Source organism: Candoia aspera, chromosome 2 (assembly GCF_035149785.1).
Source record: "Candoia aspera isolate rCanAsp1 chromosome 2, rCanAsp1.hap2, whole genome shotgun sequence".
NCBI classification, from domain to species: Eukaryota; Metazoa; Chordata; class Lepidosauria; order Squamata; family Boidae; genus Candoia; species Candoia aspera.
Genome location: NC_086154.1, coordinates 139,822,895 through 139,846,285, shown reverse-complemented (window position 1 = coordinate 139,846,285; position 23,391 = coordinate 139,822,895). Strand labels below are relative to the sequence as shown.

Here is a 23,391-nt window from a genome sequence, read left to right as displayed (position 1 = left end):
CAAAAAGGGGAGGTGGGAGACAGAATGAAAATTGTTCAGCACAGTAGGGTCCAGTGATGGTTTCTTGAGGAGGGGGTGCACCAGCGCCTCCTTAAAGGCATCCAGGAATGTCCCCTCTCCGGAGGATGTATTAATCAACACCTCAAGACTTTGCTTAGCACTTAAAAAGGAAATTTCTGCACCAAGGTAAGCCAAAAGAAATACCAAAACAAAACCTAGAATCTGTACATATTAATGCAACTGTGCACCTTTTTTACCAAGTCATTTATTAGCAGCCACTTTCAAGTGTATGCCCCCTACAAGCTCTTATTTGATGTTATTTATAATGTAAAGGCGGCTACAATTAAGGGTAGAACTATAAATAAAACTCCAAGGAAGGGTGTATAGGCTGTCTAGTAGAATACAAATGCTTTAAATTACATGCCTTCCCAAGCAACCCTAATGAATGGCTGTGGCTGTGGCTGGGAGTTGTAATACAAAGTCTGGCAGGATTCTTACCTATTCCCCACACTAACTTCAGGGCCCAATCACTTAAGCCTAGACAAGTCAGCTCAAGCATCCTCAGTCAAGACTAAAACATATACCATATCCCATGTTCAAGACTGGCTGTATATATACACAGAATATATTTGCTTTTAACCTTTATTGAGGTTTTGAAAGATTAAAATACAAATAGATTTAAGAATAACTTACAATAATTGTTGAACATTTACTCTACTCTGTGCAAATGTGATACATATTCCAAAAGATAGCAGCTTACGAAGGTTCTTCTGTAAGGGCAATGCAGGCCTTCTACAATAAAAAGGCAAGGCAGACTGTGAACAAACATACTTGCATAGGTCAAATGTTTATCCTTCCTTTGAAATGCAGTTAAAGGCAGTTTATACTTAAGGCAGTTTAAAACTTAAGAATCAATTCATTCAACCCCTTTCAATTCTTTCCCACAATAAGCCAGATCCCATGCTTTTGTCAAGTCTTCTATTTCAGGAATACTGGCAAGCCATACGCAATGGGAGCAGCTCCAATCATGTATCTGAGCCTGGGAGCCTGGCGGGATTCAATGACGTACTGCAGCAAAGGGGCTCCCGACCCTGCCTTGAGCCAATTGTTCAGAAGCGCCTGCATGTAGCGATCAATATCTCGATCCGTCACATCCCAGAGATTACCCAGCACTAGGGGACTGGAAAACAAGGGAGGGGAAAGAAGCAGGTGAGCACAAGTCGTGTCTGTAACAGAATCCTGGATCTATCGACAGAGGAAAAGGTTTGCTTAAATAACACTTAGGCCTGCATCAAGCATTTCATAAGCTGTCCTCTGATGACACTGTTCTGATTTGCAACCACAGCTGAACCCTAACTTGCCTCATCATAGCACTGGGATTTTTAAAATATTTTATACTGTGTCCTCAAATCCTACCTGTGGATTTGTTTCTAATAAAAATCCTGTGCTTTGAGAGTTGCAAAGACTGAAGAAAAAGAATATGGACCCAGATGGTATCAAAAGGCCATCAAGCTTAGCGTTTTCTTGAAAAGGTACACTCCACGCAAGAGTCCAATTCTGCATTTGCCTTGCATAAAATGCTTGCTGGAAAAATTGCAAGAACATTTGCACCAGACACTGAGTCTTTCTCATCTACATACCTACAGGCATACTTTCAGGGATTGTGATGCTCATTCAACTAAGAGAAATGCCTGTTCAGCCACTGATAAGGAATAAAATAAGGCATACCAGACACAAACAAACCCAGAAAATCCCTTGCCAATGATGTGAAAATTTTCAGGGTTACATTTGGAATTATATTCAAACTCAGGCAGCTATTTGGAGAAGGCAAAGGATAGTCTCAGTATAGCTCTGCACCTTCCATCTCCTCTTTTGAGGCATCACAGGATCCAGGGAGAGAACTCTGTCTGTGGGGGTGTCCATGCATTTGTCACCTAGAGTGAAAAATAAGTGGGGGATCTTCACCAGATCCTCACTCACAATCATAATGGCGGTACGTATTGGCATTTGGAATTATATTCAAACTCAGGCAGCTATTGTTGGATGATGTCCCCTTGCTCCTGCAGCCTTGGGATAACAAAAATTTTCCAAGTGGTGGCTTCATGCATACTCTGTTCTCTCCCCATCAGAGCTTGGAAGCCAGTATCTCAACATTTAGGACCTATGATTCAGGCCAGTTACCAAGCTGAGCTAGCCAAGGCTTTAGCAACTTACCATCCTGCCATGATGAATTTGAGGATAGCACCAGTTCCCTCCAGGTTGCCCTGTACTGCTAGAGCAGCACTGCTGCAGCCAAAAAGAAGAGCCACAGCCTTGCAATCCATTTTTAAGATGGAATCAACAAAGCGTGCACCTGCACCATGACCAGCATAGCTACAAGAAGAAGAAAAAAAAATCAACACCTCAAAAACTAAGGCAGGTTCCCATCAGGCAACTTCTCGACAGCCTCAAGTTTCCTATTCAGTTGCAGATTTGAATGCTAAATAAAGCACCTTCACCAGAAACTGAAAACAGAAAGTCCTCTAAAATGCTGGCCCCCTTGATCACATCATCAGAAGGCTATATCCCCTCTTTTGCTCAAGATGACTATGACAAAAGGGAGCAAGAGGCTTGATTCCAGCAAGTCAAAGCAGCAGTTTGTTCCTTTATTTTTCCTTCAGTAATATAAAAACACATCCATCCATATTCTCTCTCTCTCTCTCTCTCACACACACACACAGACCAAGTAACAACATGATGGAATTTTTAATATCAAGTAATTTAGCTTAAGACCAAAACCTCTATTATAAATCAAATACTTCGATGTATGCTCTGTCTTCATTTTTTTCATTTCAATTCGTGTTATAATTTTGAAGAAAAAGTCAAATAATTGTAATGTTTGTAATATTAATATTCAAAACTGTAATTAATACTGATAGAAGATCCACTTTTTCTTTTTTCTTATCTATATTCAATACTCTAAGGCACCTAAATAATAGAATATTAAGAATCTAAGTATATTATATAAATATCATTGCACTGAAATAAAATATTGTATCAAAACTGAGAAGATGGAAAAAAGCAGCAGGGTTATTACCTGCTTACCTTACCACCCAGAGAGACCACTCTTTCCCTCTGGCATTCTCGCCTTGCCACTGGCAAAAGAACTAGGTCTGCTAAGAGATCTCCCCTCATTCAGAAGTCAGCTACAATGAGCCTAAACCTCCTGGCTGAATTGAACACATCAGTTCAATGTGTTCTTGCAGCAGGAACTGACTCACTGTTCTCTGTCTGCGCCCCCAGTTCCCTTTCCCCCAAGGGTTAATCTAGACTTCCCCAAATAGCATAGTGGTTGGGAAAGGCTAGGCTTGGATTGTAAGCTTCAGGGTGAGCTCGTGACTTATCTTGTCATTTAATACAGTACAGGGGCATAAAAGACACTAATAAATATTCCAGGCTTTCCAGAATGGGGGGTGGGGGAAGGAAATCAAAGAATATCCAGCATTGTTGTCTGGTACGTAGCCTAAAATATAGTTATGGCAGGGGAGCTCTTTTCTTTCCCCATAAGCCAAAGTTACTACTTTTTTGTGATATTTTGGTTCGGCATAACTATTTTCTGGGACTTTAAATATGTCAATACTTAAGGAACAGAAAATAGTGCTAAATACATTCAGAGAAAAATGGTCTATTCCTGAGTGCTTTTTTCTTTTTCCTGCTTTCTCTGTCCCTCTGCTCACGTACTTCTCAGACTATGACTAGCGTTTCTCTAATGAGCCTCTATAGCTACTGAGATCTGCTGTATTAAGAATGTCTGCAATTAAGAGCATAACCAAGAAAAATATATTCTCCCAGAGCAGCTGGTAAGTCGGACCCAGGATCCACTTCCTTTATGCTTCAATAGCTTCCAATACACAAGTTTTCTACTTGCAATTCACTCAAGCGTTCAAACTTTTCGTTAGCACTAATGTAGGATATGCAGCTCTGTCATGCACTCACATGTAGAGATCACGTTCTTCAAGGGCCAATGGTACTTGGTCTGTACTGGGGGCCTCTCCCGCCACTCCTGTCCATCCAGGCTCACTATCAAGTAGTAAGCAAAGAAAAAAACATAGTTATCAGTTGGAGCGAGTTCAGTTGTGTCAACCTGGAAAGCTCTCTTTATTCACAAGGAAGCCCACTGACAGACTGTGTGATATTGTGGCTTCCCTGAAGGATCCAAAATCTGTGTGGTGTACACAAGTGCAGATACCTACCTTTGAAACCATTCTTTGAACATCTTCTCTGTGCCAGGAAGGTTTTTGTGTGGGTTCAGAACATAGAAGGTGCTGCTGTTATTGACACCATGGTTGAGGATAGTCTCTTCCTGGTACTGTTTGAGGGAGATCAGAATAGTTGCTTCATTAGATGGGGGAGAAAGCAGCATGAAACCAGGTACCAATTTTACCATTTGAGGACTCCCACTCGATGTATCCAAGGTCCTGGAGAAGCGACTGTGTGTGTCTTTTATTATCAGCCCTAAAAGCACCAATGAACTTCAGGGAAGGCCAGTGCGTTCTTCATACTCTGGCTAGCAAATTGCTTCCTGGTGATGACATGGAGGCAGGTCTTCCCCAAAGTATACCTGTGTTTTGGAATGACCTCTTATCTGCAGTACACCAAGCCCTAATGCTGCTATATTTTAGATAACTTTCTTTGGTCTTCCTTAGTTTCCCTTAATATTGTTTAGTCTTTTAAAGGTCTGTTTAATGGTTACTGAAAACTGTTTTGGGAAAAGTTGCACATAAGCTCTTTAAACAAACATGTGGATTCTCATCAGCAATATTTTACTTTCATGGAAAGTTTATTGCTCCTTCTCGTGACTAACAGTGGCCCCCCATTAATCCATTTCAGTCTGCAAACTGGCTTACTCAAGTCAAGGAACTGAGTTTTTAGAGTTGTAGACATTATGCTCTCTCTCTTAACTCAAGACAGCCCAATACCTCACCCAGAATCAGAACTGGTGACTCCCAATCCATTTTTGTTCATCCATCAGAGCCAATCCCTAAACCATACAAATCAGAGACTGAGGCTTGATGCTAATAGCACTGGCCAGTTTAAGTGAGTCAATCTTCATGCCGCAGAGGAAGCAAGGAAATGAATACTATCTCCTAAAAAGCTCCACAGAGTCTTGCAAAATAGCGTATCCTAGCATTTGTTAAGCACTCCTTTTCCCTCTGGAAAACTTCAACAACAAGGCAAAAATCTAAGATGCAAAAGAACTGTTATTTAGTTACGGCAGTGTTAAAGTTGCTGTGTAATGCATCGGTAAAGGGTGATGGAAAAGAACGTGTCTGGGTGAAGCTCTCTTGCCTCCTAAAAAGGTACAGGTACCTCACCTTTTTCATAAGAGAGTAGCTAAGCAGGAAGTGCAGAGATGGTAACCGAGTTACTGACTGGTTTCTTAAGCATGGTATGTTTTCCCAGGGAAGCTTCTGGAGGTGCTGCAAAGAAAGATCAAGAGTTCAGTTTCCCCTCCCTACAACATTCATTGGATGAAGCAAGTCAACAACATGGTATGTTGTTGGGCCAGTCTTGGAATGCTTAGAAGATCAGAATGTTTCATGATAATCCTTTTTACATGTTTTCACAGGAAGAGAACCCAGGCAGCAGCCTCTTGCACAATACAAGGATGCAGCCCTGAGGTTGCCCCTTGCTCATCCGTGCTGTAAAATAGTGTGGCACCATCATCCACTCACTTTATCCAGCACAAGGACCAGGTGGCCACTTGGTGCCTGGCCAGTGTATGATTTCAGTTTGTCCACTGACTCCTGTAGAAGGCTCAGGGCTCTCTCAGGTTGAGTTGGGTGAAGCCCCCGCACCAAGTGCTCCACATGCTGTGGAGTTAACAGATGGGATCCAGTCAGTATGACCTATCAAAATAGAAAAGAAATTTCCACGTCTGGGGCTGCCTGATACAATAACCTGAGCAGAAAACAACAGTAGAAAACAAAAAGGCAATTGGAATTAAAAACACAGCTGATTTCTCAGTTGAAACAGAAAATACTGCAGGAGGCAGATGTATTAAAATTCTGAAGGTGTGCAGACAGAACTAATCCTATGTATTTAAAAAAAGGGATCACCCTGTGAAGCCATTGTGTACCTGGCTAGCTACACCTTCCATGGCCAAACTCTGCCTGACTCCTCACCTTGAGCAATGCCAGATCTACCTCTTCACAACCGCATTCCCTGAGACGTGTTAGAAGATGGAAGGCCTCCTCCACCAAGCTGTCATTCACACAGGCTGGTAGTAGCGCACTCTTCCAGCAGCTCAGCACGTGTGTCTCCAGAGAATCCACCAAAGCCTGTGGAGCAAAGCAACAGAGTCCTTCCAACAAGGGAGGGCAAGCAGCACAACAGCAGTGTAGTTTGGAGGATGCTGCCCTTTGACCTGGATCTGATTTCCCCCAAAGGCAAAAAGCTGTCGGGGTGCACTATATGGGTATGGGCAGCGTTGGGGAGGGAAGAAGAACAGGAAAGAACAGAGCACGAAGGAATCAGATATGATCGCACAGTCAAGGCAGCAAGAAGTCCTGACCTCCTCTTCCCATACTTATATGTGGAACAAACATATTAAATTGAGTTAATTTCAACTAAATAGATATTAAGTCAAATTTAGCTTCTTTGTTTTAGCCCTGCCTACTTTTGTAGCATGGCCTCCAGCACACACTTAAAGGCCCAGAGTAGCCTTGATCAAAAAAGAACCTCGTGCTGCAGGATAGCAGACCTCACCATCATTCTTTTGTCCAGCGCAATCCGGCCAGTCCACCAGTCCCCCTTCTCTGTGAAATTTGAGATCTCTTTTTGTTTTTGCAGGATGGCTTCAAGTTCACTTAGAGCTGCACTTAAGGATACCTGAAAAAACACCAAAAGGGGCATTACGAGGCAAAACATGTCCTATGTCCAGAAAGTTGCCATTCAAAGTCCTCCTTCTTGCTATTCTTACCTTGCCGTGGAGGGTCTGTATCTGGATGTTCACAGGGGTAGCACCTTTCTCTAACCTTGTCAACAAGAGGATGTCCCCAGGGGTCCCTGGATGGATGCTCACCACGGTCATTATGCACACTGTGGCCCCTACGAGGAGACAGCAAAAGACTCCAGTTTACAGTACTTAAGAGAGAATTGTAATGAGGAAACAACGTAATGGTTTTAACAAGCCTATTTGCCACAGTGTGACACAGGAAAAACTGTACCCCAGAATCTTGAACTAGGCCTTCGAGCCATCATCTCCGCTCATCACTCTCCCCCTTTAAACCCTATACTTTTTAGCCCCCAAAATGCTAGAGCAGTAAGAAAATGTCCATTAATGGTTGAGAACTTGGCTCACTTAACCCTATATCACCTAGTCTTTTTCCAATTCCTACTTCCAAGCTCCCAATTCCTAATGTAACACATCCAGTAAGGTATTGCATAACTTGTACTGGAGGGGTGGGCAGCATAGTAGTCTCCAGATACTTTTTCACTCTAATTTCCACGGCTTCCTTCCACTGGCCTTGCTGGCTGGGCAGATGGGAAGTAGTTCAAAATATCTACGGTGCACCAGGTTGTCTATGTCTGACCTAGAGAAATGCTGGCAAAGTAAGAATACTAGTTTTTTTTTTACTAATCTTGACAGTATTAAATATTTCATCCAGAGTCTGCACTGCAGAAGTTTTGTTTTGGATTCTAGACCATGGGATGTTGCAAGCTGCTGATTCAGTAAATGATCAGCTGAAACAGAGATGGGAAGCAAGTGGTGCTGTAGTTGTTTCTGAACTGCAAGTCTCACTGGCTCCAATCTGCACTAGCAGTGATGATGGATAGTGAGAAGTGTCTTTAGACAATATATGTAGTATCTCAGGGTCCCATCCCTGTCCTACAGCAACAAAACTGAACATTTTTTACGCCACGGAAGTACTAATGCACAAGAGACAGTTTGGTGTAGTGGTTAAGGTACCAGGCTTGAAACCAGAAGACCGTGAGTTCTGGTCCAGCTTTAGACACAGCCAGCTGGGTGACCTTGGGCCAGTCCCTCTCTCTCAGCCCTAGGAAGGAGGCAATGGCAAGCCACTTCTGAAAAACCTTGCCCAAAGAACTGCAGGGACGAGTCCAGACAGTCACCAAGAGTCAAAACAGACTTGAAGGCATGCATGCACGTGCACGTACACACACACACAACTAATGCACATCCTTGAGAAGCCTTCTTTAGTGTCTCAGAACTGTTCTCCTTTTGAGAATGGCGACACTTGCCAACTACAATCAAAATATGATTCCATCTTACATATCACATACCAGGGGGGATTTGCTGCAGCCCTTCTCTGAATTTCTTAGTTTCCAACCCTGCTGAGTTGGGGCAACTGAATTCAAAGAGGTTCTGAAGTTCTAAGAGGTGCTGAAGCCGAGAATCTGCTTTTCCTTCTTGCAGGGTAAGTGCCTCCAATTGCTTGGAAGTACTGGTCACTGATGTTTTTTTCATTTTGCTAAGGAGGAAATATAACACTAAGATTATTAAGACATTCTTAAAATCCATGTCTGCTTTATTGCAAAAATACGTTTTAAATATACTCCCTTCTCTAGATCTGATATAGTGATAAAGACAATAATCTTAAAGACAGTTCTAAAATTTCATGTTAGTCATAGAACTAAGTATACTCCACTTTGACAAACCTGGTTGATATTTTTATTTATTTACTTGACTTTATTAGCTGCCCAGCTCCAATGGGCTTATTTAATGTATTAAATATTTCTTCTACGGTTTGGACCGTAAGAGTTTTGTTCTGAATTCTAGACCATGAAATTTTGCAAGCTGCCAGTTCATTAACTGTTCAGTTAAAGCAGTGATGGGAAACAAATGGCATCCAAGCCTCATGGGAGCTTCAAGAATATACCCACAGGGAGGCTGCCCATTGTACCTCTGCATGATTTACTGATCTGACCTTGCCTACTTTCCATGAGCTTCACAGGAATAGGCGGTTCTGCTGCATCTGATGCAACTGCTCTTCCATTTGGTGTAAAATCACAGCAAAATCCCTGCCTTTGAAAGAGGCTGTCTGATAGGCACATTCATGAACTCCTGCTCTGGGACTATCTCCTTCCCGTCAGGAGCCTTGTTCAGATCCATATTCAGCATGCCACGAATTTATATTCTTGCATTCTTGCACTTGCCATACTTGTCAAATTGATAGTTATGTCCCCATTTTCCCCTCCCGCCACCACGAGCTTACTTGAGTTTCTTGTGAATCATGGTCATCTTCTGATGACGAAGAGTGATAGAGACTGACTCAGAAACCAGATAGGCAGTAGCAATGGGGTCCCGGTGCCCAACACACAACGCCATGAGTTGACAGAGATGGCTGTAGAGGGCACCCAGAGGATAATGGGCAATTGAATGGAAAGCGGCTTGCAGGGAGTCATAGACTGCATCCATGGACAAGATGTCTGTAATGTTGCAGGTTAGGGAAGAAAAAAAAATCCTGAAATTCAATGAAAACCTGAACGCAGTCCTATTCAGATTAGTCGGTTTATTTTACATCTAAACAATGTTAGTTAATTCCCCTTTTGAATTTTCAGTACTATTCTATCTACCCAACCTCTGTAACGTGGCTCCCTCTCCAAATGTGTGGGAATTCAACTGTCATAATTTCGTGTCAGCATTGGCAAGGCCAACACGTCCAGATTCCACCAGCCAGAATGCGTTCAGCAGTAAGTTCATATTACATAAAGCTTCGTGTTATATCTACACTCCGTATCCTTCTAGTAGCTCAAGACAGTATAGATGATTTTTTATCTCCCAATTTTAACTTCACAAAGATCTACAAGGTAACTTAAAGCACCTCCTCCTCAGCCAGGCAACTAGCATTTCAGCAAATTTAAAATACCTACTCTCTCTCAAGTTGCCAACTTGATTCCTGTGTTTGTCATGGAGAAACAAACTTTACTTTTTCTCCTGCCAGCGTGAAAGCTATGTGGAATGATTCCTCTCTCCTTAGCTGGTTGGCCTATTGCCATCATGGAAACAGCCCTAGTCATGTGGCTTGCATTAAATCTCTAATGCCCTTTGTTAACCAGGCAAGTTGTTAAATGCAAGGCTGAACTGGGTGGACTTCGACAAGCTCTCTCTTTTTGCTTCAATCCTCCCATCGATAATGTAAGGAAAAATACCGACGTCTTGCAGACCTACAATCTATAGATAAATACTTCGGACACCCAGAAAACACTATAAAAATGCGTATTATGACCCAATATTACTAAGTACAGTGCCAAGAAGTCAGATGATTTATTAGTAATCTAAGAATTTTTGGTCACTAGCATTGCAAGCATAGGCTGAAATCTGTGGATTAATGCTTGGGGAAACTCCTGGGTGAAGCAAGTAGCGGTGGCAGAATCGCACACAGCATTGCTAATACTCTAACTCAGCCTTCCCCAGCCCAGTGCCCTCCAGTGATGCTCAATTCCTCATCTCATCAGCCACAGCCAGTACAACCAATGGTGAGGGGTCATCAGATGAGTGCATCTAAGGGCACTAGACATGAAAAGAAACACAGGCAACAGATCGAGATTGGTCGACCACAGCAGTGAAAACCACGATCAAAATTTAAAAATAAGTGACCCACAAAGATACAGAGTTCCAGCTTCTCTGCTAAAAAACGAGCTGAAAGGGTTTTCATACGGTGTATTGCAAAAGCCAGTTTAAGTAGACCTTTCCAACAATGAAATAATTTCTAAAGGAAGAGTTGAGAGCAAACAGATTTGAATGGCTCTTTACCAGCAGGTGCATCCAGTGAGGAGGCAAGGGCATGCAGGTTGAAGGGATCCTCCAAAGCTTTCTTCTCTGCAGCTGAAAACACTCCCTGTAAGACAGTGCTAACATCTCTCCGGAGGACCTCTTGATCGTCTTCTGTGCTCAGTTGTCTTCGACGTCCTGCAGAGAATAAAGGGACAAAACACCAGAGCACTTCCAGCTTGTCTAAGCCAGATGTCAAATACTGCCCTTGAGGGCTATGATCATAATCTGTGCCTTACCAGAAAGAAATATAAAGCTTTAGAGAGGCAAGGCCTGAACATTTCCTTTCTCGCTTGGCTACCACAACTGTCATGCTGTGAAGGCAAGAGGTTTATTTGAGGTAAGCAGGGAGTTGGGATCAGAAATCAGCCTTCTAAAGGTAAATTTCAGATGTACATTATAATTCCACTTCAACAGATTTTTCTATTGACTCCTTTCCTTCCTCTTTGCCCTGAAGGTTTTCCAAGCCCTTTAAAAGTTTGCATTTAACAGACCTCTACATCCACTGGAGTCCAGCGTATGCTGTGCTTCAAAGCATGGAGTGAAGGAAGAAAGGAATGGAGATGGGGAGAAGAAGAGACTGACAGAAACCATGTATCCTCCAGTTCCTTAGTTCAGATGGGGCTTATTTATGTACCCACAATCTCAGCTCCATTTCCCACATAGCTGCATTTCTGCCAATATGAATATGAATCTGTCAGTCTTCTCAGCCCTTGGTTTTGCTGAGCAAAAACTGCTCAGCAGTTTTCACTTTGTTCTCCAGGCGACCAAGCCTACCTTTAATAGCTTTTTCCTCATCAGAACCTCGCAAGACTTCAGGGTTGTCTTCTGAACTCTCCTTGTTTGTCCTTAGAATCTCTTTCTCTTCTTCTCCTTCTCCTTGATCTTCTTGGGCTCCCTGAATTCTCTCCTTGTTAGAAGCTTTCTGGATTTCTTCTTGTTTTCCTCGTCTAGTGCCTCTCCTAGTGCTTGGCCTCCCAAGCTGGGTCTTTGCTGTTTTGAAGCATTCCTGGGAAGAGCTAGCAGTGCACCTCTCCATTTTAGCAAGGTTCAGCCTAGATGGTTTTCTACTCGATGCTATCCTCCGCCCTGTCCTGCAAGTAGCAGCCATTTGTTCTTTATCAACACAGAACTGGGATTCTGGCACTGCTTCTGGAAGGCCTTCAGTGTCACTGTCATCACTGAAGGGAATCTGGGGAAGACAAAGACAGGGGATTTCTACTCACTTTATCCTTTACAACAGTCTATTTGGAAGAGAACTGGGTAACACAAGAGCTGGTGTTGGGAGACTGGACGTTTGTAAGGAAGCCAGACATTTGAGGATCAAGCTACATTATTAAATTGCCTCCAAATCCAAAGGCAATGTAGCTCAGAGTAACAATAGGCAGAATATCCAAACAGGAGAAAAGTATTGCTTTCTACTTGCCTGCTTCTTAGAGATGTCTGACTACTTCGAAAAACCCTGTCACTACATTGGGCTAGGCCATGGTTCTAATCCAATAAGGCTGTTCTTAGATTATTAAACCAGCAGAGTTGATACTGCTTGTGCAGGAAAAAAGGTATGCTATCAGAGTTAAAAAATGAAAATTTATGTATCTAAGATGTTATCTTCACTATAAAATCTTGTGGCTATTTTAGTTTAGGTAAGGGACAATTAAAGAAGTGGAGAAAAAAAATTCCTGATTTTATTTTCTCCAGATGTATCAGACTACAACTATTACCCCAAATTAACATGGTCCATGTCACCAATTTGGGGAAAAATGCAATCAAGGGCATTAAAAAGTGTTGGAAGAACAGATACATTAACTTTCCTTACAATACTGGTATTCACATCATGACACTATGGAAATTAATTCTCAGTACAGTAGATTCAAGAAAAAAGTCTCTACACAATAAATAATGATCTCATGTAAGCTGGAGTACAGTACATTAACCAAAAAATAGTCATGATCCTTCTATGAATGTGTGCTTAAGCCTCTTTTCCTTTTTAAAAAGCTTTTAGCTATGACATCTTCAGCAAAGGATCATTACCTTGTCGTGGTGCTGGAGCTTGAGCACCTCAATGATGCCATGAGCTAAACCGTGAAGGGCCACCCAAGACGGGAAGGTCATGACAGAGAGGTCAGACTAAATGCGATCCCTGGGGAAGGTAATGGCAACCCACCCCAGTATTCTTGCCGTGAAAACTAAATGGATCAGTACAACCAGAGATATGTCGGTATACCATCGGAAGATGAGACCCCCAGGTCGGAAGATGGTCAAAACGCTACTGGGGAGGAACAGAGGATGAGTTCAACTAGCCCCAGACGTGATGACGCAGCTAGCTCAAAGCCGAAAGGACAGCTAGTGGCCGACGGTGCTGGTGGTGAATGGCGAATCCGATGTTCTAAGGATCAACACACCATTGGAACCTGGAATGTAAGATCTATGAGCCAGGGCAAATTGGATGTGGTTATTGGTGAGATGTCAAGATTAAAGATAGACATTTTGGGCGTCAGTGAACTGAAATGGACTGGAATGGACCACTTCACATCAAATGACCACCAGATCTACTACTGTGGACAAGAGGACCACAGAAGAAATGGAGTAGCCTTCATAATTAATAGTAAAGTGGCTAAAGCAGTGCTTGGATACAACCCAAAAAACGACAGAATGATCTCAATTCGAATTCAGGGCAAGCCATCTAACATCACAGTGATCCAAATATACGCCCCAACCACAAATGCTGAAGAAGCTGAAGTAGAGCAGTTCTATGAGGATCTGCAGCACCTACTGGACAACATGCCTAAAAGAGATGTTATTTTCATCACAGGAGACTGGAATGCTAAGGTGGGCAGTCAAATGACACCTCGAATTACAGGTAAGTATGGCCTGGGAGAACAAAATGAAGCAGGACATAGGCTGATAGAATTTTGCCAAGACAATTCACTCTGCATAACAAACACTCTCTTCCAACAACCTAAGAGACGGCTTTATACATGGACTTCACCAGATGGACAACACCGAAATCAGATTGATTACATCCTTTGCAGCCAAAGGTGGCGGACATCTGTACAGTCGGTAAAAACAAGGCCTGGAGCTGACTGTAGTTCAGATCACAAACTTCTTCTTGCACAATTTAGGATCAGACTAAAGAGATTAGGGAAGACCCACAGATCAGCTAGATATGAGCTCACTAATATTCCTAAGGAATATGCAGTGGAGGTGAAGAATAGATTTAAGGGACTGGACTTAGTAGATAGGGTCCCGGAAGAACTATGGACAGAAGTTGGCAGCATTGTTCAGGAGGCGGCAACAAAATACATCCCAAAGAAAGAGAAAACCAAGAAGGCAAAATGGCTGTCTGCTGAGACACTAGAAGTAGCCCAAGAAAGAAGGAAAGCAAAAGGCAACAGTGATAGGGGGAGATATGCCCAATTAAATGCAAAATTCCAGAGGTTAGCCAGAAGAGATAAGGAATTATTTTTAAACAAGCAATGCGCGGAAGTGGAAGAAGACAATAGAATAGGAAGGACAAGAGACCTCTTCCAGAAAATTAGAAACATTGGAGGTAAATTCCAGGCAAAAATGGGTATGATCAAAAACAAAGATGGCAAGGACCTAACAGAAGAAGAAGAGATCAAGAAAAGGTGGCAAGAATATACAGACGACCTGTATAGGAAGGATAATAATATCGGGGATAGCTTTGATGGTGTGGTCAGTGCGCTAGAGCCAGACATCCTGAAGAGTGAGGTTGAGTGGGCCTTAAGAAGCATTGCTAATAACAAGGCAGCAGGAGACGATGGCATCCCAGCTGAACTGTTCAAAATCTTGCAAGATGATGCTGTCAAGGTAATGCATGCTGTATGCCAGCAAATTTGGAAAACACAAGAATGGCCATCAGATTGGAAAAAATCAACCTATATCCCCATACCAAAAAAGGGAAACACTAAAGAATGTTCAAACTATCGAACAGTGGCACTCATTTCACATGCCAGTAAAGTAATGCTCAAGATCCTGCAAGGTAGACTTCAGCAGTTCATGGAGTGAGAATTGCCAGATGTACAAGCTGGGTTTAGAAAAGGCAGAGGAACTAGAGACCAAATTGCCAATATCCGCTGGATAATGGAAAAAGCCAGGGTGTTTCAGAAAAACATCTATTTCTGTTTTATTGACTATTCTAAAGCCTTTGACTGTGTGGACCATAACAAATTGTGGCAAGTTCTTAGCAGTATGGGGATACCAAGTCATCTTGTATGCCTCCTGAAGAATCTGTATAATGACCAAGTAGCAACAGTAAGAACAGACCACGGAACGGACTGGTTTAAGATTGGGAAAGGAGTACGGCTGGGCTGTATACTCTCACCCTACCTATTCAACTTGTATGCAGAACAGATCATGCGACAAGCTGGCCTTGAGGAATCCAAGGCTGGAGTTAAAATCTCTGGAAGAAACATTAACAATCTCAGATATGCAGATGATACCACTTTGATGGCTGAAAGTGAAGAGGAACTGAGGAGCCTTATGATGAAGGTGAAAGAAGAAAGTGCAAAAGCTGGCTTGCAGCTAAACCTCAAAAAAACCAAGATTATGGCAACCAGCTTGATTGATAACTGGCAAATAGAGGGAGAAAATGTAGAAGCAGTGAAAGACTTTGTATTCCTAGGTGCAAAGATTACTGCAGATGCTGACTGCAGTCAGGAAATCAGAAGACGCTTAATCCTTGGGAGAAGAGCAATGACAAATCTCGATAAAATAGTTAAGAGCAGAGACATCACACTGACAACAAAGGCCCGCATAGTTAAAGCAATGGTGTTCCCAGTAGTAACATATGGCTGCGAGAGCTGGACCATAAGGAAGGCTGAGCGAAGGAAGATCGATGCTTTGGAACTGTGGTGTTGGAGGAAAATTCTGAGAGTGCCTTGGACTGCAAGAAGATCCAACCAGTCCATCCTCCAGGAAATAAAGCCAGTCTGCTCACTTGAGGGAATGATATTAAAGGCAAAACTGAAATACTTTGGCCACATAATGAGAAGACAGGACACCCTGGAGAAGATGCTGATGCTAGGGAGAGTGGAAGGCAAAAGGAAGAGGGGCCGACCAAGGGCAAGATGGATGGATGATATTCTAGAGGTGACGGACTCGTCCCTGGGGGAGCTGGGGGTGTTGACGACCGACAGGAAGCTCTGGCGTGGGCTGGTCCATGAAGTCACGAAGAGTCGGAAGCGACTAAACGAATAAACAAAGCTATGACATCTCAATGAAAACCCCACATGCAGAAGCAGTAGTCTATCACCTGCTCAAAAGCCAGCTGTAACCTTCCTTGTCAATCTGAAAAGGCAAAAGAATGATTGCTACTGAGAACGAGAAGCCAGATTATAAACAGAATGTAGTCAGTCCCCTTAAGGAAAACAATTGTTATGTTCACTAAATACCTGGGCTGCAGTATTTATTCATGGAAATTTTATATACGTAGTGTGTGTACGTGTGTGTTTATATATATTAAAAAATAGTATATATATTTAGAAAGGCATCCTCTGTAAGGCAATACAGGTAGTTGGCACTTAACGACCATTTGTTCAGTGATCGTTCGAAGTTACAATTGCGCTGAGTGAACGACCGGTCCTTGAAGTTACGGTCATTGCAACACCCCCACGGTCATGTGATCAAAATTTGGGTGCTTGGCAACCTGCCTGCATTTGAAGCAGGGTGCACTTCAAGTCCCCCCACCCACCTATATCCCCCCCCCATCTCTGCCCTTTTGGCCACCCTGCACTCTGCTGCCACCCCCAGCTGATCTTCATTATCTTCTTCCACCCACTGCTGGCAAGGCATGGCCAGCCTGGCCCTTCACAAGGCAGCTGCTGGCTGCATAAGGCCTTCCTGAAGCCTTGCATGCCCTTCCTGAGGCAAGGCTTTTGGAGGGCCTTGTTGTGGCCAGCAGCTGCCTTGCAAAGGGCCAGGCCAGGCGCACCTCACCAGCAGCTGGGGGAAGAACACAGTGGAGGTCAGCTGGGGGCAGTAGAGTGCAGGGTGGCTAAAAGGGCAGAGATGGGAGATAGGCAGAGGGAGTTTGAAGCAGAGACAAGCACTGCAGAGCAGGAGAAGCGTGAGGTCTTGGCCTAACCACTGCAACTGGAACTACTGAAACTGCCGTCGCTAAGTAGTGTAGTCACATGATTTTCACCTAACAACCGCACCACTTAGCAACAGAAATTCCGGTCCCAATTAGGGTCATTAAGCAAGGACTACCTGTATTTTTAAAGTTTAGAAACAAAGTAAAGAGAGGTTTGTACGTATTTCAAGCTATATACTGTATCAAATGGTGGAAGTAACCAATTACAACTCTAACATGCAGAAGTAAGAATGCTGATATAAAGTTCAATTTATTTATTTTTTTTGGCTATTGATCTACCATAGAGTAATCATGTTTCCCAATCAGGGCAAGGGAACCTGTTTTTGTTTTGGAATAGAGAGCTAGCTTTGTATAGTCATTCAGGTGCTGGCCTAGAAACTAGGAGACGGTGAGTTCTAGGCCTCCCTTAGACATGAAAGCCGGCTGGGTGACTTTGGGCCAGTCACTGTCTCTCAGCCCAACCCACTTCATAGGGTTGTTGTTGTGGGGAAAATAGGAGGCAGGAGCATTGGGTATGTCCTCCGCCTTGAGTTGACATACAGTACATACATACATCAAGTTGGAATAAAAATCTCATCCTACCCAACCATTGGCTAAGGCTCTTGCAGCATTTGAGACCACCAATATACCAACAGCCATAAGTCACTCACAAGGAACACATTGATTACTGATCTAATTAGTAAATCTTATTTTATCAAGCCAACCTCCAAGAGGCACTTATATAATCTACAGTATACTTGCATGAGGTAGACGTTCCTTTTTCATTCTCATATGGGAGAAAATGCCTCTAAAACAAGTTTCTATCAAGACATATATCAGCAAAATATCCTGTTTCATTACAACTACCTCTTTATTATTTATAAATAACCAGAGTCCCCCTTTTGGGGGGAGATGGGCGGTGATATAAATGTGAATAATAAATGTATTCATTTGCAAGGCCAAATGTTCTTTAATTGCATGGCACCCCACCCTTTAAGTTAATTAAGTTACCTTAATTCGGGATTTCATTCTCCTAGTTACTTTAGGAGCCTTTGGAAGCTCGGTGTTCAGTTTTGGGGAGGATTCCTCAAAAACCACAAAGGGAGCCTTGTGGGTAATGGTGGACTTGGCAGTTAAGAACAGGCTCACTTTGGAGACTGGAAGGGATTTTTGTGCTGGGGTACAGAACGATTCAACAGGGGGCCTAAGAACAATGGGAGGAGTGTCCGAATCAGAGTCGGCCAGGGCAAAGGGGTCATTTGGGTTGGTCACAGGGTGAGGTTTGGTCCCTTGGATTCTCTTAGACTTCAGTTTTGAGGCAGGTCCTGGCTGCTTCTTTGTTTTGCTTTTCAGGGACGGTGCATAAGATGTATTGAAGGTCTCTTCTATTGTTGTTCCTGGCTTGATTTCCTGGTCACCAGTGAGAGGCAATGGGGACTTCCAGGACCAGGTAGTAGACAGTATATTTTCCACACAACTGTGTTGTCTGGAGGTGAGAACCGAAATCACAGCCACAGCTCTGGCAAGTAGTAGCTGGGCCCTGCGGTATTCAAGTTCAAGCATTTGAGGCCCCTTGGAGGAAAGAAAGGTCAAACCCTTCTCCAGAAGCTGCCATAGTTTCTTCCCTGGCCTACTGCTGTTCATGCTTTGTTTTGTCAGAAGAACATAGATATGGGCCATTAGGCCATCAAGGAGCCCAACCGTGGACTGACACGGAGCAGCAACTTTTTTGTCTTCTTGCTGAGACACACGTGCTACCATGAGGGAGATGCGCTGGGCCACAGTGGTGCACCGTTGCAGAATGGCCTCCAGGAGATGCAAGCCTTCCACTTTGTTCCCAAATGTCAGCTCTCCATCTGCAGAGATGATCAGCCAGCGGAGGCAGACAGTGGAGAGGACCACATCAGAACATAGCAAACAGCAGCACATATCTGAGTGGCTCAAAAAGCTGGGTTGTTTCTTCAGCTTTGGCCTCAGTACTGGTGAAGTAGTTAGAGTCTTCTGCACAGGGACTGTGTCAATGAATTCGAGGCAGGCTTCTCTCAAGAAAGACTGCTCTTCCTCAGAAGGCTCCAAGCACAGGCTTTGGGATGTCTTGCCCTTTGGGCCTCCTTTCTTGGGCTTGATTCTCACCTCCCCTTTTCCTTCTTTTGTTTCAAACACTAGCAACAAAAGAGAGAGGCTCATTTAGCCATTTCTTCCCCTTACAATGAACGTAACAAAATGAAAAGCCTACAAGACTTCCCTAAAAGCTTACACAAGTTCACTACTATCCTAATGCAGTCCCTCCAACTAATCCTGAGAGTTGCAAAGATTCTCCTACTCTAGGGAAGGCCTTTTCAGAAACAGATCCTGAGCAGAACTCATTGTCATAATTTGTGTCAAGAACTACTGCCAGAGATGCCCAGCCCAACTTTTCAGGGCTCCAGATATAGAGGAGCGAAAAGAGCTCTTGTGTAAACACCAACTTAGCCCTGAAAGAGAGGACGGAGTGAGAAAGAAACTCGAGACTCACCCACCTTGAATCTCTTTGGCTAGCCATAAAAGACAAGTCACTTCACCAAGAAAATAAATTCAAGTTTCTAGGTCTGAGTCTGAAATGCCATGCATATTATCCTCAAAAACTGACCAATATACTTTTTTTTTGCAGAAACAACCTAAGTAACAAAACATAAAACAAAATAAAAAAACCCAACACCACCACCCTCCCATACAGAGAACCCGAGCAACCCACTTGAAATCATAAACCCCCCTCTGGAGCCTGGCCTGGCCTTCTGTGTCACTGCAAGTGCCATCGGGTCCATACGGACCCAGAGACATTCTGTAGAAAGAAAGAAAGAAAAAAAGGGCCGTGCATCTGAAAGCCAACTCATTCCTCCTTTTCCAATGTGTGCAGTCATCAGGACAAAAATCTTTTCAAAACAGACTTCTGCAGGCACCAAAGCAAGTGTCTATCTGGAGATGTGTTTAGGGGAACCGTTATGTGTGCATTTAAGCAAAGCAACAAAGGGTTAACTGGCAATTTCTGTATAACAAAGGCAGACAGAAAGTGAAGGAACTTGGACAAAAGATGTTAAGAGAAGGGAGAAGCAGTTAACAGAGGGATAGAGTAAAAAGAGGGAAAGAAAACAAAAATGAGCTAAATATATACAAACCTAAAGAAAAGGCAAACACTAATAACCTTGTGACAAATCCTTCTACAGTTAAGTACACAGTAAGTTATGTTGATGCACCTCCTTCATGAGAAACAAAGTATTATCTTATATGATTAAACTATAATATTGTTAAATACATTTTTAATGGTCCATAACCAACTGCTCCTCTGAGTCGATGATACATCCACCAAAGTCTAAGATCTTGTGCTTATATTACAATAAGAGGAGATAACCTCAATATAAGAACTCTTAAACTCTTTGATTGGTAAAAACTCTGAAGTTTATTATTTTGGGCTGGTGGAAGCAATATTTTAAAGTATATTTCTTTATCCCTAATATAAATTAAGAAAAAATTATGCCATTTTTGATCAAACAGCTGTTTTGCCAGGGGCATTATGCTGAAGTCCCCAGGACAGCATCCTCTGATGCTGCTTCCTGATACCTCTATTGTGAAGATGACTGAAATTTGAGTACAAGTCTATACTCAAATTGTTTCATAATTTGAGAATGAATCCTGTCCTGTGAATTATGGCTTCATTTGCACAATATGAGGTGATGGGAGATGGCACCAGTCATCCAGAGGGCAACAGGTTGGTGCTCTATTTTTATGCAGAGCAGCCCTTTTCCCCCAAAACAATTCCTCTTTTTTTTTGCCCTCCATTACTGCTGAAACACAGCTTATATAAATGCAGCCTGAAATGAAATACAATCTATCAACCTGGAACTCCAGTTGCTCCAAGTAAAACTGAATTTTTAATAGAGTGGTTGATCAGCCCACTCAGACCAACATATTACTTCTTGCAACAAAAAGCCCTGAGCTCTGCCATTCAGCCCTGCTTAGATTCATCACCTGTGCCTGATTCAAGGAGAAAGAGGACCTGCTCAAGATCTGAGCCACACAGATCCAGATTGCTGCGCTGTAGCTCCAGTTCACTCTTCAGAACCAGAAAGCGAGCACACCTAAGGAGAAAGGCCAGAAACCACAGGTTATCCTCTGGAACAAGATGGCAGCCTTCACTGTTCTGGTAGGCTTAGCTGTCCTGTTAGTCAACATTTCAAATTTTCGACTTGCAACTGGCATTCACTAACAGGTGCCCCCAGTCTTATATACACCACCCATAATTCCTTTTAAGCCATCTGTAGTCCTACTGTTATCATCACTCTCACTAGATAACCTCCAATAATAATAGCAACAGCAACAATAATAACTATAATATTTAATTAATCCCAGGGTATTTCAAATGATTAGCATTATATCAAGGCAAACTGGAAACCCAGAAGTAGTCTGTGTTTTTGTGAAGGGTTAGTAGAAGTTCATTTTAATTCAAGGTCTGTAATTTCCCATACTTCTGCCCCTTTTGTTTTATTTATATATTTCTTACCATCGAATTGATTGCACCTTCATGGAAATTTTGAGTGTTTCCAGGCAGAAAGCTTTAGCTTCACTTACAGTCTCAATCTTGCTAAGGAGAGACACAAAACACTCGGAACAAACAAACATGTCAGCCAGCACCTGCCACTTCTGCACCAGGTTATCACCTGAGAAGGAAGAGAAGAAAAAAGAGAAGAGGAAGAAGGAAAGGGAAAGCTTTATGTGGAGGTAGGAAAGATAAGCATACTAAGTGGTTCTGTCAGTGAAAAAAATAAAGCATCCTGGAGCACGAACAAAATTCCACTTAGATGACAGTTGGGCCCCATACTACCTATTTTGAGATTCCCTAAAGTCTCTTCCAACCATCATCATCATCATCATCATCACCATTAAAAATCAATGTTCTTCATGCCATTTTGAAGCCAAAAATGTGTTATAATTATAGTACATACTTTACAAATGGGTTAATATAGTTAATGAAACACCAAAACCCCAAAAACTTTCCTCAAAACCTAGGAAAAAAGAGGAAAAAATAGTTTCCTGGATATGTGCAGTCCTTTCCACTCTGCATCGTCACCACACCCACTCTAACACTTGTTTTTCTCCCAATATTAAGTTTACCCAATAATTGTTAAATTATTGGTTTAACCAAAACAGAGACATACAAAGCAATCACTGAACATAAAGTAAACATAGTTAAATGTGAAACAAAACAGGCTCCTTCTGGAATGTAGTGGTACCTTGATTTTTCACAGTGACTGGGAGACAATGGGCTCATCCTCATGTTCTTCTAACCATGACACAAAGTTGCCCCACAAATGGGTTTTAAATTACCCATGCTCTCAGTGTTGCCTTCCTTTCAACTTCCAAACTAAGTGAAGGCAACTTAAAGTTGTCTTTAACTATTCCAGTTTTAAAGTAGTATTTTCCCCCTTCTTCTGACGGTTTAGCCCATGCGTATGATCTAGCATCCTTCATGGATAATGTGATTACTGGTAGGGACAGGGGTTGAGGTCTGTCCAGCTCCTACTGTTCACTCTACCCTGCTGTGGCCACATCCTCCTTTCCAGGAGCTGGGCACTGCCCTCTGTGGCCAGTCTGGCTTGCGTTACAAGAGAAAGTGGCACCTGGCTTTCACAGAAGCAATTGGCCATGTGATCATCTGTGTAGATTTTTAGAAAATGTTGGTCTGGTCAGCCATCACACAGTACTCTTATATACATTTTTGAAAGAGTGCTGGTCCTGTGTTAAAAAGCAGGACTGGTGATAGTCCTGTGCTGCATAGATAGATTTACATTAGAAGGAGAGCAGGATTCAGCTAGGCATATTTTGTTGGTTCTATTCCAAATAAGGGTTTACATTCTAATTGTTTCTGTTATGGGGTGCCCCATTTTGCCTATTCCTCTTATGCCATTGCGTGTACTCTATGGGTTACTCCTAACAGGTGTTGGCCATAAGTTCAGAACTGGACTCCTTGGTCACTCGCTTGCAACAAACCATACGTAGAGAAGTTCAGGCACTTGTACAAATTCCTGGCAGTGCAATAGAAATAGCCCAGCTGACAGGCTACAAACCTGGCAAATGGGCACTGGGTGAAGCTGAAGGGAGCATCCCTGATTCTCCTTGCAAGTGCTCCTCTTCATTATCAGCCACATATTTTGGACATGTCTGCTGTTTTTTCCTTTGTGAAAGTCCTCTTTCCTAGGCCACCATCTACATTCACCCAAGATCTCCCCAACACATTTTAAGGAAAGCAATTAGTAGTGTTTTTTCCCCACCAGCAGGTGATATTGGTGGGAGGGAAATCAGGGCATTCCACCAATAGCTTTCCTGAACTTAACTGCATTAAAACAGCAAGGACAGCAGCACTCCCTAGCTTCAGAGTAATTTATGTCTGAGTACTTTTCTGCTAATGTAAAGGCAGGAGGAATGCATGCTGATGCGGTCATGAAGAGCCTAACATGATACACAATGTAGACCCACTGATGCATTG

General features: G+C 42.8%; 1 protein-coding gene across 1 annotated transcript in view; it reads right to left on the bottom strand.

Moving 5' to 3' along the window:
- Positions 1 to 624: 624 nt before the first annotated feature.
- ESPL1 (extra spindle pole bodies like 1, separase) overlaps positions 625 to 23,391 on the bottom strand; it is a 57,808-nt gene continuing 35,041 nt past the window's right edge. Inside the window, exons 15-30 of the mRNA XM_063292967.1 lie at positions 21,409 to 21,565; positions 20,877 to 20,986; positions 17,883 to 19,033; positions 11,555 to 11,969; positions 10,760 to 10,915; positions 9,219 to 9,432; positions 8,287 to 8,474; positions 6,962 to 7,089; positions 6,748 to 6,870; positions 6,165 to 6,320; positions 5,715 to 5,888; positions 5,355 to 5,459; positions 4,233 to 4,348; positions 3,976 to 4,059; positions 2,215 to 2,373; positions 625 to 1,180 (exon numbers count right to left, since the gene is read on the bottom strand). Of these exons, the coding sequence (XP_063149037.1) occupies positions 979 to 1,180; positions 2,215 to 2,373; positions 3,976 to 4,059; positions 4,233 to 4,348; positions 5,355 to 5,459; positions 5,715 to 5,888; positions 6,165 to 6,320; positions 6,748 to 6,870; positions 6,962 to 7,089; positions 8,287 to 8,474; positions 9,219 to 9,432; positions 10,760 to 10,915; positions 11,555 to 11,969; positions 17,883 to 19,033; positions 20,877 to 20,986; positions 21,409 to 21,565 (3,638 nt within the window). The 3' untranslated portion in view covers positions 625 to 978. The remainder of the gene's footprint in view (positions 1,181 to 2,214; positions 2,374 to 3,975; positions 4,060 to 4,232; positions 4,349 to 5,354; positions 5,460 to 5,714; positions 5,889 to 6,164; positions 6,321 to 6,747; positions 6,871 to 6,961; positions 7,090 to 8,286; positions 8,475 to 9,218; positions 9,433 to 10,759; positions 10,916 to 11,554; positions 11,970 to 17,882; positions 19,034 to 20,876; positions 20,987 to 21,408; positions 21,566 to 23,391) is intronic.